The 21,941-nt window shown below is 40.0% G+C and overlaps 1 protein-coding gene across 1 annotated transcript in view; it reads right to left on the reverse strand.

The window, feature by feature from the left end:
- Positions 1–2,107: 2,107 nt before the first annotated feature.
- epg5 (ectopic P-granules autophagy protein 5 homolog (C. elegans)) overlaps positions 2,108–21,941 on the reverse strand; it is a 184,971-nt gene continuing 165,137 nt past the window's right edge. The window contains exons 39-44 of the mRNA XM_041187115.1: positions 18,374–18,518; positions 17,079–17,321; positions 10,575–10,794; positions 7,426–7,641; positions 4,261–4,375; positions 2,108–2,645 (exon numbers count right to left, since the gene is read on the reverse strand). Coding sequence (XP_041043049.1) covers positions 2,463–2,645; positions 4,261–4,375; positions 7,426–7,641; positions 10,575–10,794; positions 17,079–17,321; positions 18,374–18,518 — 1,122 coding nt within the window. The 3' untranslated portion in view covers positions 2,108–2,462. The remainder of the gene's footprint in view (positions 2,646–4,260; positions 4,376–7,425; positions 7,642–10,574; positions 10,795–17,078; positions 17,322–18,373; positions 18,519–21,941) is intronic.

The raw sequence follows: 21,941 nt of genomic DNA on the forward strand, positions 1-21,941 counted from the left end.
AACTTGCACTAGTTCATTTTTAAAATCATTCATGGAATATGGGCATCACAGGGCAAGGCCAATATTTATTGCTCATCCCTAATTGCATTTGAGAAGGTGGTGGTGAATCTTCTTGAACTGCTGCAGTCCATGTGGCGTAGATACATCCACAGTGCTTTTAAAAAAAAATTGTTCATGTGATGTGGGTGTTGCTGGCTAGGCAAGCATTTATTACCCATCCCTAATTGCCTTTGAGCTGAATGGCTTGCTAGCCCATTTCAGAGTCAATGACATTTCTGTGGCTCTGGAGTCACATGTAGGTCAGAACAGGTAAGGATGACAGATTTCCTTTCTTAAAGGACATTAGTGAACCAGATGGGTTTTTATGACGATCAACAATGGCTTTTTCTATGGTCATCATTAGACTTCTTAATTCCAGGGTTTTACTCTGCCATGGTGGGATTCAACCCTGGGTCTCTGAATTACCAGCCCAGTGACAATACCACTATGCCACTGCCTCCCCATTGGGAAGCAGGGAGTTCCAGAATTTTGACCCAGCGATGAATGAACAGTGATATATTTCAAAGTCTGTGTGACTTGGTTGGAAACATTCAGGTCGTGGTGTTCCAATGGCTTGCTCTCCTTTTGTTATAGCTGGTTGATGTCATGGGTTTCGAAAAAGCCTTGGTGAGTTGCTACAGTGGATCTTGCAGATGATGCATAATACAGCCAATGGTGCACCAGTTGTGGAGGGAGTTAATGTTTAATATAGTGGATTTGGTACCAATCAAATGGTTTGCTTTATCTTGGATAATGAGCTTCTAGTGTTGTTGGAATTGCACTCATCCAGACAAGTGGGGAGCATTCCGTCACACTCCTGATTTGTGCCCTGTAGATGGGAAGTCAGGAGATGAGTTACTTGCCACAGAACACCAAATTTCTGACTGCTTTTGCAACCATGTGGCTAGTCCAGCAAAAGTCAATGGAAGTCAATGGTGACCACCAGGATATTGATAGTGAGGGGTTCAGCAAAAGTACTTAATATCAAGGGGAGGATTCAGCAGCCATTGAATGTCAATGGGTGGTGGTTAGATGCTTTCTTGTTGGAGCTGGTCATTACCTGGCACAAATTGCCACTTATTAGCCCAAGTCTGAATGTCGTCTAGATCTTATTGAATGCAGGCTTTATTATCCACTATGTTGCAAATAGAACTGCGCACTCATCAGTGAACATGCCCACTTCCGAACTTATGATGGAGGGAAGATCATTGATGAGGCTGTTGAAGATAGTTAGGTCTAGGACACCACCCTGAGTAATTCCTGCAGCTGAAATGACTGGCCTCCAATAACCACAACCATCATCCTCTGTGTTGATTTGGCTCTTGCCAGTGCACCGCTGGCCTATATCAGCTCCCAACTGTGCAACACCATGATTTTTAAAATCTTTATCCTTGTTTAAAACTCAGTCTCACCTCTCCCTACTTCTGTAACCACCTTGAGCCCTAAAAGCCTCCCAGTTGGTTTTCTGTACTTCTCAAATTCCAGCTTCTTGTACATTGAGGATTTTAATTGCTCCAACACTGACAGCTGTGTATTTAGCTGCCAAGATCTAAGCTCAAGATTTCCCTCTCTAACCCTCTCCAGCTCTATTTCCCTTTAAGATCCTCCTTAAAACCTAACTCTTTGACCAAGCTTTTAATCATCAAAACAAATATGTTTTAGGGCTTGGGGACAAATTCTGTTTGATGACACTCCTGTGAAGCACCTTGAGACATTTTACTACATTAAGGGTACTATATAAATGTTGTTGGTTGAAAGCAAGTTGGATAATGGCATATGGGAACAGAGCAGGCACATGGGATTAGGACTGCTGCTTGTGCACAGGATAAACACCAACACAGACTGTTGGGATGAACGTTTTACGTTGTTACAGTACCTACATAATTATGTAAATATTTGTTCTAAGGATGATAGTGTTATATTTGTTTGATAAGTAATAGTAATGGAGAGGGAGCTTGAATACTCGTGAACAAAATCATTAGGTAGTCTATTACTTGAAAATGTCTTCAAAAAGGAAAGTGGTTTAAAGGGCTACTTATTTAATTGATCAACCTCAAAACTGATGATCTAGGATGTAGAATGTGCTTTATCAACAATGCACTTGATTACTGTACATATTTTTGCAACTCAAACTGGTATTACATATCAGATCACTGTACAAAAATACAGAATTGTGAGCTAGCAAACAGTAGACTGAGGTCCTTTAACAAAGGCATTGCTGTTCATTTTTTAAAGCATTTTTATAAACAGCTCGGATTATGTCATTATCTAAAATAAACTAATGGTTACCTGATAACTAGTTCATTAATGGGTGTAGTAATTTAGTTAAAATCCTTTCACTGGAGATACTGTCTCAATTTTTCTTGCAGTATTCAATGAGCACAATAGACTTCCTGTCCTCAGATTCTGCTAGGGAAAAATATTTAGCGGATAATGTCTAGATAATGTGTGTCAGGATAAAGGAAACTAATAAGAACAGCTAATAGCTTGTTGCCATCCAAAAGACAATAGTTTGGATTCTTGATAAACATAGTAGCCTGTGAAATCTCTTCTTGATAGTCTGCATACTGCTTGCTCAATGACATTGATTCAAGTCCATTCAGGGCCTGAAATACAAAAAATGTTATTTTATTTTGCATTATTTTAAAAGTACAGAATAATATATTTCACAACAGGGAATTATTGCCCATTGTATGGTAATTATAGATAGGTAAAGTAAAAGCTGATAGCATTCGGATTTTAGGATGAGCCAGTGAATATGTTTGGTGTTAAAAATATTGAACTGGTAATTTGGGTACATGAAAAATAAAAATGCCTTCAATGGTTGATGCATTCAATCTGGAACTCAAATAAAATCTTTTGCTTGTAGAAATCTATGGGAATCTATAGTTGGAACAGGTGTCACCTGTGGTTCAGTGGTGGCATTCTCACCTGAGCCAGATGGCTCTGTGTTCAAGTCTCACTCGAGATTTGAGTACACAATCCACGCTGACAATGTCAGTGCAGCATGGAGGGAGTGCTGCACTTTCAGATGCCGTCTTTTTATGACACGTTAAACCGAAGTCCTTTCTGCCCTCTCAGGTGGATGTTAAAAATCTGGCACTATTTTGAAGAACAGGGAAGTTCTTCCCAGTGTTTTGGCTAATATTCATCCCTCAAACCAAATTTCTAAAATTAGATGATTTGGTCATTTATCTCATTAATGTGTGTAAATTTGCTGCTGTTTCCTACATTAAAACAATGACTAAACTCCAAAAGTACTTCATTTGAGATGAAGTGAGGTTGTGAGAAGCACTATATAAATCCAACTCTTTTTCTTTTTTCCTTGTCTTCTTTTATACTTTCCTAGTTCCATTTTAAATATCTCTGCTTTAATAGTCACTTATGGTGGAAACCTATGGTCTAATAATACTGCAGAATTGAAACATTCCTTCCACCTATCCCCTTCTAAATCCTGAAATGGTGCTTCCTCATTACTAGTCTCCAGTCAGCAGAAATAATCTTCCTTCAGAATTTTCAGAACCTGTTTTTGAAAACCCTTCAACCCTTTCCTAGGAAAATTTCCATTTTTCAAAGGTACCATATAAGTGCAAGTCTTTTCTATTTACTTTGCATTTTACTATTCTGCAGGAGGCTAGAAAATCAGTATGCCACGGGATAAGCAATCCAGTCAGCTCTTTTTGCCCATTCTATCCCACCAGCCCATGCCAATTTATTTCCCTCAAATGCCCATCTAATTTCCTTTTGAAATTACTGATCGTCTTAAGTTCCATCAGCCTCATATGCAGCGAGTTCCAGATCTTTACCACTCCCTGCATAAAAAAGCTCTTCCTCATGTTCCCCTGTATCTCTTATCCAAAAGTTTAAATCTGTGTCCCCTTGTACGATAAGCTAATTCTGGTCACCACACATTAGGAAGAATGTGAGGGTCCTTGAGAGAATGCAGAGGAGATTTACCAGAATGGTTCCTGGGATGACAGATTTTAGCTACAAGGTTAGCTTTGGAGAAGCTGGGGTTGCTCTCCTTGGAGCAAGGGAGATTTGATAAGAGGTGTGCAAGATATGACAGGTTTAGATCAGATGCTATAGTGTGGTGGTGGAAGATAATGTAAAGTGTTTCTTGAGGGGTGAATTCTGATGAAATGAATGGTCTTCCTTAGCTGTAATTAACTTCTGGAAAAAAAAATCCAGTATTGAACTCATTGTGTAAGTTCTAAATACCTGCTGTGCTTTGGGAGATAACTGCAGTTCTGTGCCAGGCTTTATTCGAATGCGGTTCTCTGCAGGAAGCTGAACCAACAGGAACGCTGACATGCTTCGCGCCACCACTCTAAATCTATAGAGACAAACAATCGGAAATATGAATACCAACCGGCATGAAATGAGGGACTGAAGTCAGTTGCACAGGAAAGGCTGAAAATCTCAATTTCAAGGAAGTGAATATGTAGAGAAAGTGACTAACATGTGAAAGCAAAACACTGCAGATGCTGGAAATCTGAAATAAAACAGAAAATGTTGGAAATAATCAGGTCAGGTAGCATTGCCGAGGAGAGAAACTGAGCTAACATTTCAGGTTGATGACCTTTCTATATAAGTTATATTGCTGAAAAAGAGACATGCCATCAAAACTTTTTGTCTTGCACTCATCAGGACAGCTTGCAAGAAATACCAATAGTAAAGGGAACAACAATTTAAACTGCCTGAGAAGAGACTGCTGATTGGTTGGCAAGTGGACTCTGATCAGTAGAGGCATTGCCATCGAGAATGCAGCAGGGAACAGTTAACTGCCAAACTTCTGTTCAAGGTCAAATCAGGCAGGTTGACTTTGATTGGTCAAGGCATTATCATATGGAATGAACCAAGGAATGACTGCCCTCCAAGCTATCATTTAGCTGAAAAGGCGTTATGAATGGACATGCTCTTAGTGTCTGCAATGGACAGGGCCCTGTGTGCGAATATTTAAGTTTGGCCTCATCAGCAAGCTATATAGGGCCCGAGCCATTTGCTCACTGTGCAAGCTTGATGCTGAAACAGAGCACATTAAAGCCATCCTGTAGGATAATGGCTACCCTGATCAGATCATTTCATGCTGTATATCACGCAAACTCATGAATGGGCCTAAGGCCTTCACCTTCGGTCCTGAAAAATGTCCAGTCTACCTCAGATCACCCTGGAAGGGTAAGGTGTCTGAAAAATTTGAGCAAGTGAAGCTAACCATTGCACGCTGTTACTATGCAGTAGTAACATGAGTGGTATTCTCTACTAATAGGATACTGTCATCAAGCCAAAAAGACGTTCTGCCTATCACAAAAATGAGTAATATGACATATGACTTTTAAAACCAGTGTGATGCCAGGTATGTAGGCAGTACATCCCAACAACTGGCGGATCGTATCAAACAGTACGTCCCTTTGGCTGTCTGTAACAGGCAAAGCACTGACCTATACCCAACCAACCCGTGCTTGTAAAAGTCAAAACAGTGTCCAACATTAGATGTGATTGCACGATTGGACAATGCTCGCTAAACAATCTTGATTGTGCTAAGAATTATACTGAAAACCAATTTAAGATGATCAGTAGGACTTGCAGTGTGGCTCACTTATGCATGCTAGAAGCCACACATATTCACACATAGCACCCTGTTCTTTGCAAACAAAAGGAACACGTCCACGGATTGCGCCTTTTACAACTAAACAAAAGCTTGGAGAACAGCCATTCCCTGGTTAATTTCCCATGACAATGCCTTAACCTGTCTGGTTTGAATTTGAACAAAAGCTTGGCAGTTAACTGTTCCCTGCTGCATTCTCCATGGCAATGCCTCTACCAGAGACCACTTGCCTTTACCAGTTAGAGCATTTTGGCCAGCCAATCAGCATCCTCTTCTTATGCAGTATAAACTGTTGTTCCCTTTACTATTTGTATTTCTTGCAAGCTGTCCTGATGAGTGCAAGGTGGAAAGCTTCGATAGAATGTCTCTTTTCTCAGCAATAACCTATATGCTTATCACCCTCCTGATGAGTATTTCCAGCATTATCTAGATTTATATTTGTTTGCAGACCCCACATCATGTTCAAACAAAGAATCATTGCAATCCCTCCTATTTTAACTCACTGTGGAGTGTGAGATGCCAGCCACCTCCGTTAAGACCAGAAAATGACAAGTGTGGGATCGAAAATGCAAAAGATTGAAAATACGAAGTATGGTCTTGCGTTATATCATGAAACTGTGTAACTGTTGGTTTACAAACTCATCTGAACCCTGTAACTCTCAAACTACAATGTAATATACAATCCTAATCAACCATTATTTTCATGTAACTTACAAAGTCTTTCATAGCTATTATGAATTCTATAAACCTGTGATATAAAATAGACAATTTTGAAATCTTATTTATTTAGGTAAGCAATCTTAAAAAAAAAGCCACTTTATGCAAAAGCGATCAGATTTATATATGCTGCTGCTTCTAGCTGAAACCCATTAAAAAGCTGTTAGTATTTAGTGCGCTGGGCATTAGAAAATTTTGATGAAATATGTATTTTAATAAAATTTCTGATTTTGAACACAGCTTGCCAAAATATCTATGGGGAGGATTTTTCCCTCGTCGGGCGGGCTTGGGCAGTTAGGAAGCCGACTGCAATCATGTTTGGACTGCAATTTCATGATGGCAGCCAATTAAGGCCCGCCCAGTGTGAATTGTGTGCTGCAGTGCTCAGCTGTGTGGGGGGGGAGGAGGGTGAGTGTGAACATTGCGCTTGTATGAGGTTGTGCACTGGAAAAGAGATGTACAATTTTTGAAATAAAAAATAAAGAATTTTAATGTGTTAGATAAACATATTCCCTCATGTAAACTCTGTCACATGAGCAGGGACATGTTAGAATTTCGGATGAAATTAAAAAAAAAATTTTAATGACAGATCGAAACCTCATACCGCCCATGGATGAGGTTTCCTAACAAATTCAAAGGCCGCCTGGCCTTTTCGCCTGCCCACCAATCGTAAATCAATTGGATTGAAGTGGCCTTAACAGGTCTTTTAATTGGCGGTGACGTGCTGCCAACTCTCGCACATGCGTGCCCGCCGACCGAAAAATCACGCGAGTGCGTGATGACATCGGGACGCTCACCTGACGTCATTGCGTGTCATTTTACGTTCGAGCAAGTTGGGCGTGCGCCCGCCTGCTCAGCGAAAAATCCTGGTCTATGTCTTATATCGGGGTTAAGCATAAAGAAATACATTTCTGAAAATGAGAAATTAAGACTGATGTTGTGATCGTTCAATTTCTTAAGGAATCATATTAATTTATAAATTAGTTGTTGAAAACAGGGAGGAAGGCAAAATCACACTGCAAAATATTTAGTTTTGCTAGACTTCACACAAAATTCCCCACCTGTTGGAAAGGGGAGATTTCCTTCCAAGACCAATAGCTCCCAGAATTCCAGACGTTAGTTTCTCCTCTGCCAGATGACATTGTTTCATTTGAAATGCATTTAGTATCCTCATTAAAAAATCCAGTGCAGTTATATCGTTCTGTTCAAGTTGGATTAATGTTAACTGCAATATTTTGTGCCACCATAGGAACAGCTTAGCCTCATCATTTGTGTTGCTGTTTGATAAACAAATTAGCAAAGTTTACTTTCAGCAAAAAGAAAAATCTCACATGAATATCCACTAGATTAATAGTCACAATTCCTAAAGTCTGAAATGGCAAATTTTTGGAAACCCCTGTTGATCTAGTTGCCAACTTCTGTGTTTCCAGCTCACAATGAACCCCACCAATTGCTAAAATTGCAAAGAGTTTTGGTTAGACCACATCTGGAATACTGTGTCCACTTTTGGTCTAAACATTTGAGAAAGGATATACTTGCATTGGAGGCAGTACAGCAAAGATGTACTAAATTGGTCCCTGGAAAGAGGGGGTTGTCCCATGAGAGGTTGAGTAAATTGGGCTTATATTCCCTGGAGTTTAGAAGAATGAGAGGCGATCTCATTGCAACGTACATGATTCTGAAGGGGTTTGAGAGAGTAGATGTTGAGAGATTATTTCTGCTGGCTGGGTATCTAAAACACGTGGGCACAGTCTCAAGATAAGGGGCTGATCATTTAGGGGGGCATGAGGAGAAATTCTTCACTCAGCGTTGTGAATCTCTGGAATTCTCTACCCCAGAGGGTTGTGGATGCTTCAATGTTGAATACATTTAAGGCTGGGATAGACAGATTTATAGTCTCAGGGAATTAAGGGATATGGGGAGTGGGTCAGAAAATGGAGTTCAAGCCCACGATCAACCATGATCGTATTGAATGGTGGAGCAGGCTCGATGGGCTGTAGTCTACTCCTGCTCCTATTTCTTGTGCTCCTGTTCTAACTTTAAAATCTCTCCTTCAGCACTTTTCTTTGGTTTCTACACTATTAGCCATTTGACAGTGGGAATAACAAGTATATAACAAATGGGAATAACAAGCCTCCTTAGATAGCACCATCTAAATCCACGATCACTACCATCTAGAAGGGCAAGGGAAGTGGACAGATGGGAAAATCACCACCTGGAAATTCCGCTTCAAGCCACTCACCATCCTGACTTCCTTCACTGTCACTGGGTCAAAATCCTGGAACTCACTCTCTAACAGCATTGTGGGTGTATTTACATCACATGGATTGCTGCGATTCAAGAAGGCAGCTCACCACCACCTTCTCAAGGGCAATTAGGGATGGGCAATAAATGCTGGCCCTAGCCAGCGACACTCACATCCCATGAACAAGTATAAAAAAAAGCTTATAATAGACTCCAAAGGACAGTTTTTTAAACATTCAAATGACATGAACTGGAAGATTGAAAAGCCAAGAACTATCTTGAAAATCTCTGTGCACTTTTCAGCATCAAGAGCGGAAATACTGTTGACACTTACCGGTACCGGCAGCCAGACCATACCTGAACAATAAACCGGTTGATGTTACTTTTGGAGGTACTATTAAAAATCTTAGCCAATTAAATTGTAGCACTGATATCACTAGTGCACCTCTTTAACAGGTCCCTTGGCACAGCTGAAAGAAAAGAATTGTCCAGATGCCCTGGCCTACATTTCTCTAGTGCCGCCAAAAAAAAATCAACAATTTAATCGCTATTTATGCAATGTTATTGTGCAAATTGTCTATAATATTTGATTATGTAATAAGTCATTGAATAACTTCGAATTTCTTTCATCCATATATTTGTATTTCCAAAAGGCGTTCAAATAAGGTACCGCACATAAGGCTACTTAATAAGATAGGTGTTGTGGGTAGTTTATTAGCATGGATAGAGGATTGGCTGACTATTGAAGACAGAGAGTTGGGATAAGGGGAGCATTTTCAGGATGGCAACCTGAAGTGGAGGGCCACAGGGATCAGTGCTGGGGCCACAATCATTTACAATATATATATTAATGACTTAGATGAGGTAAGTGAATGTACCATTGCCAAGTTTGCGGATGACACAAAAATGGGTGGGAAGGCAAGTGGTGAGGATGACACAAAGAGTCTACAGAGGTTAAATGAGTGGGGAAAAAACTTGGCAGATGGAATATAATGTGGGAAAATGTGGCAGGAAGAAGAGGAGCTGAATATTATTTAAATGGAGAAAGACTGCAGAAAGGTGCAGCACAGAGGGATTTGGGAATCCTTGTGCATGAATCCCAAAAAGCTAACGTACAAGTTCAGCAAGCAAATGGAATGTTGGCCTTTATTTCAAAGGGAATGGAGTACCAAAATAGGGAAGTCTTGCTAAAACTATAGAAGGTGCTAGTTAGATCACACCTAGAATACTGTGAACAGTTTTGGTCCCCTTATCTAAGGAAATGTATACTAGCTTTGGAGGCAATCCAGTGAAGGTTCACTAGGTTGATCCCGGGTATGGAGGGATTTTCTTACGAGGAGAGGTTGAGCGTGTACTCATTGGAGCTTAGAAGAATGAGAGGCAACCTTATTGAAACATATAAGATTCTTAGGGTAGATGCTGAGAGGTTGTTTCCCCTAGTGGGAGAGTCTAGGACCAGAAGGCATAATCTCAGATTGAGGGGTCGGCCATTTAAGACAGAGATGGGGAGGAATTTCTCCTGAGAGGGTAGTGAATCTGTGGAATTTTTTACCGCAGAGGGTTGTAGAGGCTTGATTGTTAAGTATATTCAAGGATGAGATAGACAGATTTTTAATCAGTAAGGGAATCAAATGTTATGGGGAAAAGGCAGGAAAGTGGAGTTGAGGATTATCAGGTCAGCCATGATCTCATTGAATAGCAGAGAGACTGGATAAAGCCCTATATCATTTTAAATTGTTTATCTTTCTTTATTGTTGCACACTTATTCTATTAAAATAAAACAAGTATTTGGATTTTTTTCTGACACAATTGTGGCTCCAGATTTGAAGTTCCTTGCACATTAAACAACACTGTCTCATCAGTCTGATATTTCCAAAACTATTTATAAGAAAAATCTACAAAAATTCTTTCAGAATCACTTAATTTATATAGCTCCCTAAAGTTATTCTAACTTAATCAATATTACCTGGGAAAGACTTGCTCTATCCATTTGTTAAGTAGAACTAACATTTTCATTTCATTGGACAGAGTCTGCTCCATGTTCAAAAGCTGAAGAATGTACACATAAAGTGTCAAGTAACTTCCCAAGTCCAAGCACTCTTTTAGAAATTCTTCTGCAGTTAGCTCCGGAACTTGAAGAGACACTAAAATTGGTCCCCATCCAAAATATTGATCAAGGCATGCTCCTAGATTTGAAAAATGCACATCTTAGTTACTAAAAATTAAAAATCTGCTTCATCACAAATCATCATGGCAATGTGTTATATAAGTTGCTTGGGCAGAATTATTTTGTACCGTAAAAGTTTTAAATTAAAGGTCGAGACATATTAAAAGAATGCACAATATTAATATTGCTCAGTATTAAACCTAACAATTCTGAGACCAATTAACATTTTACCAATTTATATGGAATTGTAGATGTAGTGTCATGGATAAATGGGGTCAACTTATAGTCATGCAGAAAATACTTCTAGGTGAAATATTAAGCAATTGTACAAACAATAATATATTTATATAGTGCCTTTAATGTAATAAAATGTCCCAAGGTGCTTTACAGAAGCATTATAAAACAAAGTATGGCATCAAGCCATGTTAGGACAGGTGACCAAAAACTTGGTCAAAGAGGTGTGTTCTAAGGAGTGTCTTAAAGTAAGAAAGTGAGAAAGGTGGAGAGGTGTAGAGTGTGTATTCCTGAGTGTGGGGCCTAGACAACAAAAGGTGCAGTCACCAATGGTGGAGCGATTAAAATTGGAGATGCACAAGAGGCCAGAAATAGCATGAGGATATCTCGGAGGGTTGTAGGGCTGGAGGAGATAGCAGAGATAGGGAGAGGCGAGGCCATTGAGAGATTTGTAAACAAGGGTGAGAATTTTAAAGTCAAGATGTTATGTGACTGGGAACCAATGTAGGTCATTGAGCACAAGGCTAATAGGGGAACTGGACTTGATGTGAGTTATGACGCAGGCAGCAGAGTTTTGAATGATCTCAAGATTACAAAGGGTAAAATGTGGGAGACAAATCAGGAATGAGTTGGAATAGTTTAGAGATAATGATGGCTTGAATGAGGCTTTCAGCAGCAGATGAGCTGAGACGGGGCAATGTTGCAGTGGTAGAAATTGGTGGTCTTAGTGATGGTGCGAAAACGAGGTCGGAAACTCATCTTGGAGGTCAAATGTGACACCGAGGTTGTGAACAGACTGGCTTAATCTCAGATTGTTGTCAGGGTGAGGGATGGAGTTGATGGTTAGGGAAGGAGTAGGGAATTAAAACAATATTTTTCTTCTCAATATTTAATTGGAAGAAATTTCTGTTCATCCAGCACTGAATGTCAGATAAGCAGTCTGATAATTTAGCAACAGTGGAGGAGTCGAGAGAGGGGCTGGTGAGGTAGAGCTGGGTGTTGACAGCGTACGTGTATTTGAATACATGAAATAGGAGCAGCAGTAGGCCAATCGGCTTCTTGAGCCTGCTCCACCATTTATTAAGATCATGGTTGATCTGTTTGTGTTTCGAATTCCACATTTCCATCTGCCCCCGATAACCTTTGATTCCCTTGCCTAACAAGAATCTATCTACCTCCGCCTTAAAAATATTCAATGACCCAATCTCCACCACATTCTGAGGCAGAGAATTCCAAAGTCGCACAACCCTCAGAGAAAAGAAATTCTCATCTGTCCCAAAAGGGCGCACACTAATTTTTTGAAAACAGTGTTCCCTACTTTTGGACTCATCCACAAGAGGAAACATCCTCTCTATGCCCACCTCATCAATACATTTCAGGATCTAATATACTTCAAATGAGTCACCCCTCACTCTTCTAAACTCCAATGGAAACAAATCCAGTCTAACCTTTCCTCATAAGACAAACCGCTCATTCCAGGTAGCAATCTAGTAAACTTCCTCTGAACCGCCTCCAATACATTTACATCTTTCCTTAAATAGAAGACCAAAACTGCCTAAAATATTCAAGATGTGGTCTCACCAATGCCCTGTATAACTGAAGCATAACATCCTTACTTTTATGTTCAATTCTTCTTGTAATAAAGGATAGCATTCCATTAGTCTTTTTAATTACTTGCTGTACCTGCATACTAACTTTTTGTGACTCATGCACTAGAACACCTAGATCCCTCTGCAACTCAGAATTCTGCAGCTGTTCTCCGTTTAAGTAATACTCGGCTTTTTTATTCTTCCTGCCAAAGTGAACCACTTCACATTTTCCCACATTATACTCCATCTGCCAGACTTTTGCGCGCTCACTCAACCTATCTATATCTGTCTGCATCCTCCTTATGTCCTCTTCACAACATATTTTCTTACCAGTCTTTGTGTCATCTACAAATTTAGCCATCATGCCTTCACTCCCCTCATCTAAGTCATTGATATAAATTGTAAAAAGTTGAGGCCCCAGCACAGACCTCTGAGGTACTCTATTTATCACATTCTGCTAATCAGAAAAATATTCATTTATGCACACTCTCTGTTTTCTGCCAGCCAGCCAATCTTCTATCCATGCTAATATGGTACCCCCAACACCATGAGCTTTTATTTTTCACAATTACCTTTGATATGGCACCTTATCAAATGCCTTCTGGAAATCCAATTACAGCGCATCTACAGGATCCTCTTTATCCAAAGCATGTGTTGCTCCTTCAAAGAACTCCAATAAATTGGTCAAACATGATTTCCCTTTCACAAAACCATGCTAACTCTTCCTGATTACTTTGAATTTCTCCAAGTGTCCAGCTATAACCTCCTTAATGATCAATTCTAACACTTTCCCCCACGATAGACATCATGCTAACTGGCCTATAGTTTCCTGTTGTCTGCCTCCCTCCCTTTCTTGGATAGAGGGGTTATATTTGCTACTTCCTAGTCTGATGGAACTTTTCCAGAATCTAGGGAATTTTGGAAAATTAGCACCAAGGATCCACTACTAGAAGCAAAATATTTGTTCATTTCATCCGCCATTTTCTTACTACCTCTATTAACTCCCCATTCTCACTCTCTAGAGGACATAGACTCACTTTACTTACTATTTTCCTTTTTTAACTACCTGTAGAAGCTCTTGCTATCTGTTTTTACATTTCTAGCTAGCTTCCTCTCATGCTCTAATTTCTTACTCCGGATTAATATTTTAGTCATGCTCTGCTGTTCTTTATATTCTGACCAGTCATCTGACCTGCCACACATTTTTGCACAGTTATATGCTTTTTCCTTAAGTTTGATGCTATCCTTACATGTGGGAACTAATGCTGTAGTTTTGGATGATGTCGCAGAGCGGCAGCACGTAGATGAGAAATAAGACGGGGGCCATGAATAGATCTTTGGGGGAATGCCAGAGGTAAGGGTGCAGGAGCAGAAAGAGAAACTATTGCAAGTAATTCTCTGGCTACAATTAGATAGATAAGAATAGAACCATATGAGAGCAGCTCCACCTAGCTGGACGAGAGTGGAGATGCGTTGGTGGAGGATCAGCCACGTCGAAGGTTCAGACAAGTTGAGAAGGATGAGGAGGGAAAGTTTGCTGATGGCACAAAGATAAGTACGAAACTAAGTTGTGAAGAGGACATAAGGTGGCTGCAAAGGGATGTACAATGCTTCAGTTATATAGGGCATTGGTGAGACCGCATCTAGAGTACTGTGTATAGTATTGGTCTCCTTATTTAAGGAAGGATGTAAATGTGTTGGAAGCAGTTCAGCGAAAGGACTAATGCCTGGAATGGGCAGGTTGCCTTATGAGGAAAGGGTGGACAGGCTAGGCTTGTATTCGCTGGAGATCAGAAGAGTAAGTGATTGGAACATACAAGATCCTGAGAGGTCTTGACAGGGTGGATGTGGAAAGGATGCTTCCTCTTGTGGGAGAATCTAGAACTTGGGGTCACTGTTTAAAAATAAGGGGTCACCCATTTAAGACAGAGATGAGGAGAAATTTCTTCTCTCAGGGGGTCATGAGTCTTTGGAACTCTCTTCCTCAAAAGTGGTGGAAACAGGGTCAATGAATATTTTTAAGGTAGAGGTAGATAGATTCTTGATAAGCAAGGGGGTAAAAGGTTATCGGGGAGTAGCTGGGAATGTGGATTTGAGGTTACAAACAGATCAGCCATAATCTTATTGAATGGCAGAGCAAGCTCAAGGGACTGAGTGGCCTACTCCTGCTCCTAATTGTATGTTCGTATTCACACAATCACAGTCACATAGGATATTTTGATACTGTGGCAGGGTGGAAACCTGATTGGAGGGGTTCATACAGAGTTCCAGGAAAGACTGGCATTTATTTGGAAGGTGACAAACTGCTGAAGGACTTTGGAGAGGAAAGGGAAGTTGGAGATGGGAGGTTAGTTTGTAAGGCCAGTGGGGTCAAGGGTAGATTTTTTGAGGAGAGGGGTGATGATAACAGATTTAAAGGAGAGAGGGACAACACCTGAAGAGAGAGAACCGTTTTATCAGTTAACGTAGGGACCAGGAGAGGAAGGTGGGCGATTAGTGGCTTAGTGGTAATAGGAGGTTACAAGGTGGTGGGTTTCATGGACAAGGTGAACTCACGGAGGGCATGAGTGGAGTTATGGGAGAAACTTGAGAAAGATGCGAGTTCAGGGCTAGGGAAGGAGTGAGCATTACAGGAAGTTTGGCCAAGTGGGCTAGTGGAAGGGACAGCTTTGGCTGGTCTCAATCTTAGGTGACCAAAGTCCACGAGCTCTTGTTCTTATTGTTGGAGGTAAGGGTGGAGGGTATAGGGGAGAGGGGTTTAAGAAGATGGTTTGTAGTAGAGAAAAGAAGCCAGGGGTTATCTTTGAATTCCAGGAAGATTCTGGAATAGTGAGCAGCTTTTGCAGACGAGAGCAGGACCCTATAGTGTTTTAAGTGGTCAAGCCAGATCTGGTGATGGATGGCAAACCCAGTTATTCACCATATCCTTTCAAGTCTGCATGCCTTGGATTTAAAGACAAGGGAGCTTTATTTCCAGTGAAGCTTGCAATATGGCTCTGGCGATGAAGAAAAAGGATGGATGTATGGAATATTTTGTGGAAATCTATTGCACTGTTCAAATTAGCTTTGGCCATTTTGTAACAGCATTTTGTGGCCTCTGTTCCAACTTATTTTACTTAGATACACAAGCATAGAATCATGAACACAAGATGTGTGTAAACTCAGCAAAAATATTATTCCCTGTCTTAATGATAAATTTTTTCATTATGACAATAATTACCATTTATAAGAAATAAAACTCACATTTATTGCAAAAATTAACTTAATTTACATATTACACTGAAAATTTATCCTTGTTAATGAATGTACCTCTGAAGGTACATTGTAACACATGAAATAATACTTGTTTTCTATCTCAATTACACAGGTCACTTATGAATTGACTGACACTAACCTTAGAAAGCATGACATTAATATCTCATTCTGACTGCCAGATTCCAAACTGGCAAAAAAACTCCTTTTATCAGAAAGCAAAAAGAGGCAGACTGATCTCTAATTCCTTTCTCCTTGTTGAGAATTGGCTCACTATGCTGCCAAGCAACAATGATAGCTTGTATTTATATAGTACCTTTAATGCAGTGAAACAGTCCAAGGTGCTTCACAGGGGTATTCACACAGGAGTATCACATAAAGAGATATTGCGGCAGATGACCAAAAGCCAAAAAGATTTTAAGGAACATCTTAAAGGAGGCAAGAGAGGTAGAGGCAAGAAGGTTTAGGGAGGGAATTCCAGAGCTTATGACCTAGACAGCTGAAGGCTAGGTCATGAACAGTGCAGCAATTAAAATCAGGGATGCTGAGGAGGACAGAATTGGAGTGCAAAGATCTCAGAGTGTTGTAGGTTTGAGGAGGCTACAGGGGCAGGGGTGGGTGAGGCCGCGGAGGAATTTGAAAATAAGGATGACAAATTTTAAATAGCGCCACTGCTTCACTGGAGCCAAATGCAGGTCAGTGTGCACAGGTAAATGGTTGAACAAGACTTGATGTGAGTTAAGATGGGGGCAATTTTGAATGACCTTGTGTTTATAGAAGATGGATGCTGGGAGGCCAGCCAGGAGTGCATTGCAATAGTCAGGTCTAATCAAAGCTACCATCTTAAATGAAAACTTCTGCCTTGGTGTAATAGCCATGGCAAATACATGGTCTGTTTAGCTATGTCCTCAGGCATTTGTTCAGCACCACTGAATGAAAACCATTCTAATGTGCAAGGTGTGAACTTCCATAGTATATGGAAGACATCCAATTGTCTCTTGCTGATCTGATATACAAGAATACACAGTTTTGAGACAGCTTATTCTTCTGTTGTTTCAACCAGTTTGTCTTAAACTTCCTAGACAGCCTACTTCTTTGCTGGGACTCTTTGTGAACTTAACCTTCCAGGTCAAATATAAAAAAAATCTTGGAATGTTACAGGGTCATCTAGCTAGGTAAAAGGTGAAGAAAATGAAATCAGCTCCTCAAACATACACATATTGCTTACCATCCTTGAAATAAGCCATGATGCACCCTTCAGTCGTTTCTGCCATGTGTCTAACAGATGCCAGACTTTGACAAGTTGCAGTCAGTAATGGTAATGAGAGATTATAGTGCACCTTAGTCTCGATCCAAGACCGTAAACTCACTCGCAGTGATTCTGCTGATGTAACACTAGTGTTATTCAGCATCATCAGTACTTCCATAAAAAGGCTGGCTATTGCCATGTGACGCAATTGACTGTCCACATCTGAGGGAAGGATATGGAAGAAAAATACTATTCATGAAAAATTTACTGATGAATCATCAGTTTAACTAACTATACAATAGGACAATTACTAACTTACCTTCAATACATTTTAATGTGATTGTTGAAAGTATCTTTGTAATGCAAACATCTGGAATTTTTTCCTCTAAAAGTCTGTAGGCGTTGGATCAATTGAAAATTTTAAGACTGAGATTGATAGATTTATTGTATATAAATTCATAGATTTACTGTTATGTAAAGATATCAAAACATATGTGTCAATGCCAGGTAGATTAAGGTGAGGTGTAGATCGAGAACAATTAAGGATGGGCGATGAATGCTGGCCTTTCCAGTGGTGCCTCATCCTGTGAGCGAATAACTAAAAAGAATGACCTGATTGAATGATGTATCAGACCTAGGGAGCTGAATGGCCTACTCCATTTCTATTTCTTTCCTTCCTAGTTCAAATAAAATTGTGCACGTGCCTGTGCATGAGCATGCATCTATGGAAGTTTTTCCGCATCCACAAAGTGGGTCCAACACCCAAGATAATTATTTCTGTGAAGAGTGAAGGACTTCTGAAGTTATCAAAGGTTATCTGTAAATAATGGTACAAGTAACTGCAGTCTCATGTAGTTACTTGACTGTCTCTGGCAATCTTAGAGGGATTTAACAGTTTTGCCTTAATTAATGGGGCGGGGCAGGAGGAGAGAATGACAGGTGTAGGCAGTAACATGTCAGAATGGTTCAACTAGTCTTTCCCTATCTTTGACGGTTGGGCATCTCATCTCTATGTTGTTCTTGTTCCATTCACCTGGAGATGCTTTGGTAGTGCAGATGTCCTACTCTTTCTACATTTTCCACAAATATATGATCAAGTGTACTTGTTTTAAAGCAGTTAAAACATGATGAAAAGCACACTAGACAGTACATGATGTAATGAATAACACAAGTAAAAGCTAGAACTCAAATATTTAGAAGGTGCATTGACTAAATCAGAAACCGGATTTCCACTGACATAAACATCCCCCAGGTAGTTTTCAGACTGCACTGACCTGGTGGGTTAAAGATAACAATATCATCCAGTAGTGTTATCATTTCATGTTCTAGTTGAGCATGGACTATCTGAGCATTCTGATCCAAAGTGATGAGGTAATGGACAACTTGATGGACATATGCCCTACACTTATGTGTAGCATCCTAAAGAAACCATATATACAGCATTAGCAACTGAAGTATTCAGCAATGTGAGGTTAAAATAAAAACAATTTTCTCACAGATACAATTCTGCTTTTGTTATGTGAACACAGAATATTTAGCAATTTCTGATTTTTGTCCAAACCAGATGAATAGAAGACAGTAATCAGTGCACAGATATCAAAATCATGATTTCTAAATAAATCAATCTGATTTTTCCTCCCCTCTCTGCCCTTACAGTTGAGCCAGACGCTCAATGTTTCTTCTCATGCATGCATCAATTGTAGAATCTTGCTTCAGAATCTGAGGATATTCTGCAATAGTGGATTCAGAAACTCTCAGCATCTATACCAGCAAGGATTTCAGGGCATAGCAAGTGGCAGCCATTATTTAGCCTCAATTTCATTAGTTTTGTTTTCTAGCATTTATAATGAGTTTGCAATAATCACACTTCACATTGTGATGCAGGTAGGTCTAATTTCAGAGCTGCTTTAATGACACACACAAAGTATTACTGAATCAACATACAAGCCGATTTGAAATAATTGCACAAGATGCATTAGTCAGTGAATATTGTTTAAAGGCAACATGGTGGTGTATGACGCACTGGAAGACATGAATTAGAAAAGCATTCATGTAAATTCAATATAAGTCATCCTGACCAAACAATTATTTTTATTTTTTTATATATATATATATATAGATATACAGAGACATGTAAAAGCTTTTTGTCTTGCACTCATCAGGACACTTCGCAAGAATACCAATATAAGGGGAAAACAATTTATGCTGTATGAGAAGAGTGTGCTGATTGGTTGACAAGTGGTCTCTGATTGGTAGAGGCATTGCCATGGAGAATGCATCAGTGATGGTGACCGACAGTAAACTGCCAAGCACTGTTGGAATTTAAACTAGGCAGCTTGATCCTGATTCGTCAAAGCATTGCCCTGAGGAATGAGTCAGCGAATGGCTGTCACTTATGTTATTAGCTGAAACATGCATAATGTTTTTTCTGTCTGCAAAGAACAGGTCCCTGTGTATTAATACATGTAGCAAACGCACCACACTGCGAGCCCGACTGACAATCTTAAATTAGTTGTAATTCTTAGTACATTGAAGATTATTTAGCAAATGTTGTCCAATAGCAGAATCACATTTAATGTTGGACATTGTGTTTTGCAAATATAGGCCAGCTGGGTACAATCTGTACCTTGCCCGTTGTGAACAGCGGCTGGGGTATGCTGTTCGATACGATCTGCCAGTCTTTGGGACACATAGCCTACATTCCTAGCATCAGACTTGCACCAAAATTCATATGCCACATTACTCATTTGGGTGATAGGCAAAGCATCTTTTTGGCTTGATGGCAGCATCCTGTTCGCGGCGAATACCACTCATGTTGCTACTGCATAGTAACAGTCTGAAACGGCTAGCTTCACATGTTATTTTTGGGATACCTTGCCCCTCCAGAGTAATCTGAGATAGACTGGGCACTTTTCAGGACCAAAGGTGATGGCCTTAGGCCTGTTCATGAGATTGCATGATATACAGTGCAAAATCAGGTGTAGCTATTATCCCGCAGGATGCCTTTGATGCGCCCTATTTCAGCATAAAGCTTGCATGGTGAGCAAATGGCTCGAGCCTTATTCACAAGGTTGCCGATAAGACCAATTTTAAAGCATGTAGCACCATAAGAACCCCAACACGTATATTGACCAGTGAAGGTAGGCTTGTGGTAGACCATGATAGAGAATCCCCTGGCAGATTTTTCTACGAGCACGTCAATGAATTGGCCAAACGGTTGGGCGAATTGTTACAACCAGTTTTGAGCAAGTCTTCCAGATACACGGTGAAGGATTCCTTCACATTTGTCAAGGCCATTGTGTGTCATGAAGATAGTAACATGTATAATGTTATTGGAAATTATTTTAAATTGGACATGTAGTAGGGTCTGAGAGTCTGGGCGTGAATGTGTGTGTCTTAACTGAATTAAAGCCAGCTAGTCTGGGTGCCTTGATGTATAGTAGTTTTGAGATGTTAACAGTAAGGAACAGGGTACATTTGCATTTTGTTGAATAAACCATTCAAAGACTGGGGCTGAAATCTTGCACCTAGCTAGGAGACACCAAGCAATATGTTTATATTTCTAATAAAATTGGTACAATGAAAGGGGTTTCATTGCTAGAAGAGGTGGAGTTCAAAGGGCCTGATGATACAATGAGAATTTGCATTCAAAGGGAAGGCTAGGTACATATAGAAAAGTGGGTGTATAAGTCAGAGGCTTGCTGCCTGTAAGCCTACAACTGTGCGAAACCAAATTGAAAGGAAACTCATTTTGAATTTGTAAGACAAAATGTGCTTTGCCTGGTGTCTGTTTAAGTCTATGGGTTATTGTTGCCTTGGGAAAGATTACCTGTGAGTGATTAATGTGGGGATTTGTTTAGAAGTTATTAGGTAGCAATTTGTAGACATGTGCATATGTTTAAATTTGTTGTTAAATTAATAAATGTTTAATTTAATTTATGTAAAAAATCTCGAGGCTTAGAGGTTTTTATTCCTGAATTCAGAGCTGCATCTCAAACATACCAATTGAAAATATAGGTTATGACAGTTGTTTAAAGTTTCCCTCTGGAATTTTAAATAACTCAGCCTTTACCAGCTGCTGTATCGTAACAACAGTACTTGCATATCGATAGTAATGTTGTGTCCATGTTCTCATTTGACATTGCTAGCCGATTCACCAATGGTACAATTAAGGAAGCCATACATATTTGCGCTGCAGCAGTATGTCATGGCAATCTAGACCCACCACCACTGCGTGAATCAGTATTCACTAAACTTATGAACTCGGCCACTCGCGCAGTTGAGATCAGCTTTAACAACATGATGTTTACCCCAATAGATGGTGTTGCCATGGGATTCCCTCAAGGCCAGCTCTCGCAAACATCTTTGTTGGGTTCCATGAGAAACGTGTCTTTGATGGAATGACACTAAACCTCCTACCCCTTGCATATTTCCAATATGTGCCTGAAACGTTCACTATATTTAAATCTGCAGCTGCATGTAATAATTTCCTTGCATGTTGTTATGGGATCCATCCTGGACTCAATTTCACCTTTGAAATAGAGCAGTCAAATGAACTCTCCTTCCCTGATGTAGTAGTAGAAAAGTCTGCCAGGGGATTCTCTACCATGGTCTACCACAAACCTACCCTCACTGGTCAATATACGTGTTGGGATTCTTCCAATTCCACATGCTATAAAATTGATCTTATCGGCAACCTCGTAAATAAGGCTTGAGCTATTTGCTCACCATGCAAGCTTGATGCTGAGATAGGGCGCATCAAAGGTATCCTGCGGAATAATGGCTACCCTGATCAGGTCATTTTGTGCTGTATATCACGCAAACTCATGAATGGGCCTAAGA

The sequence above is a fragment of the Carcharodon carcharias genome, chromosome 1, assembly GCF_017639515.1.
Source record: "Carcharodon carcharias isolate sCarCar2 chromosome 1, sCarCar2.pri, whole genome shotgun sequence".
Lineage (NCBI taxonomy): Eukaryota > Metazoa > Chordata > Chondrichthyes > Lamniformes > Lamnidae > Carcharodon > Carcharodon carcharias.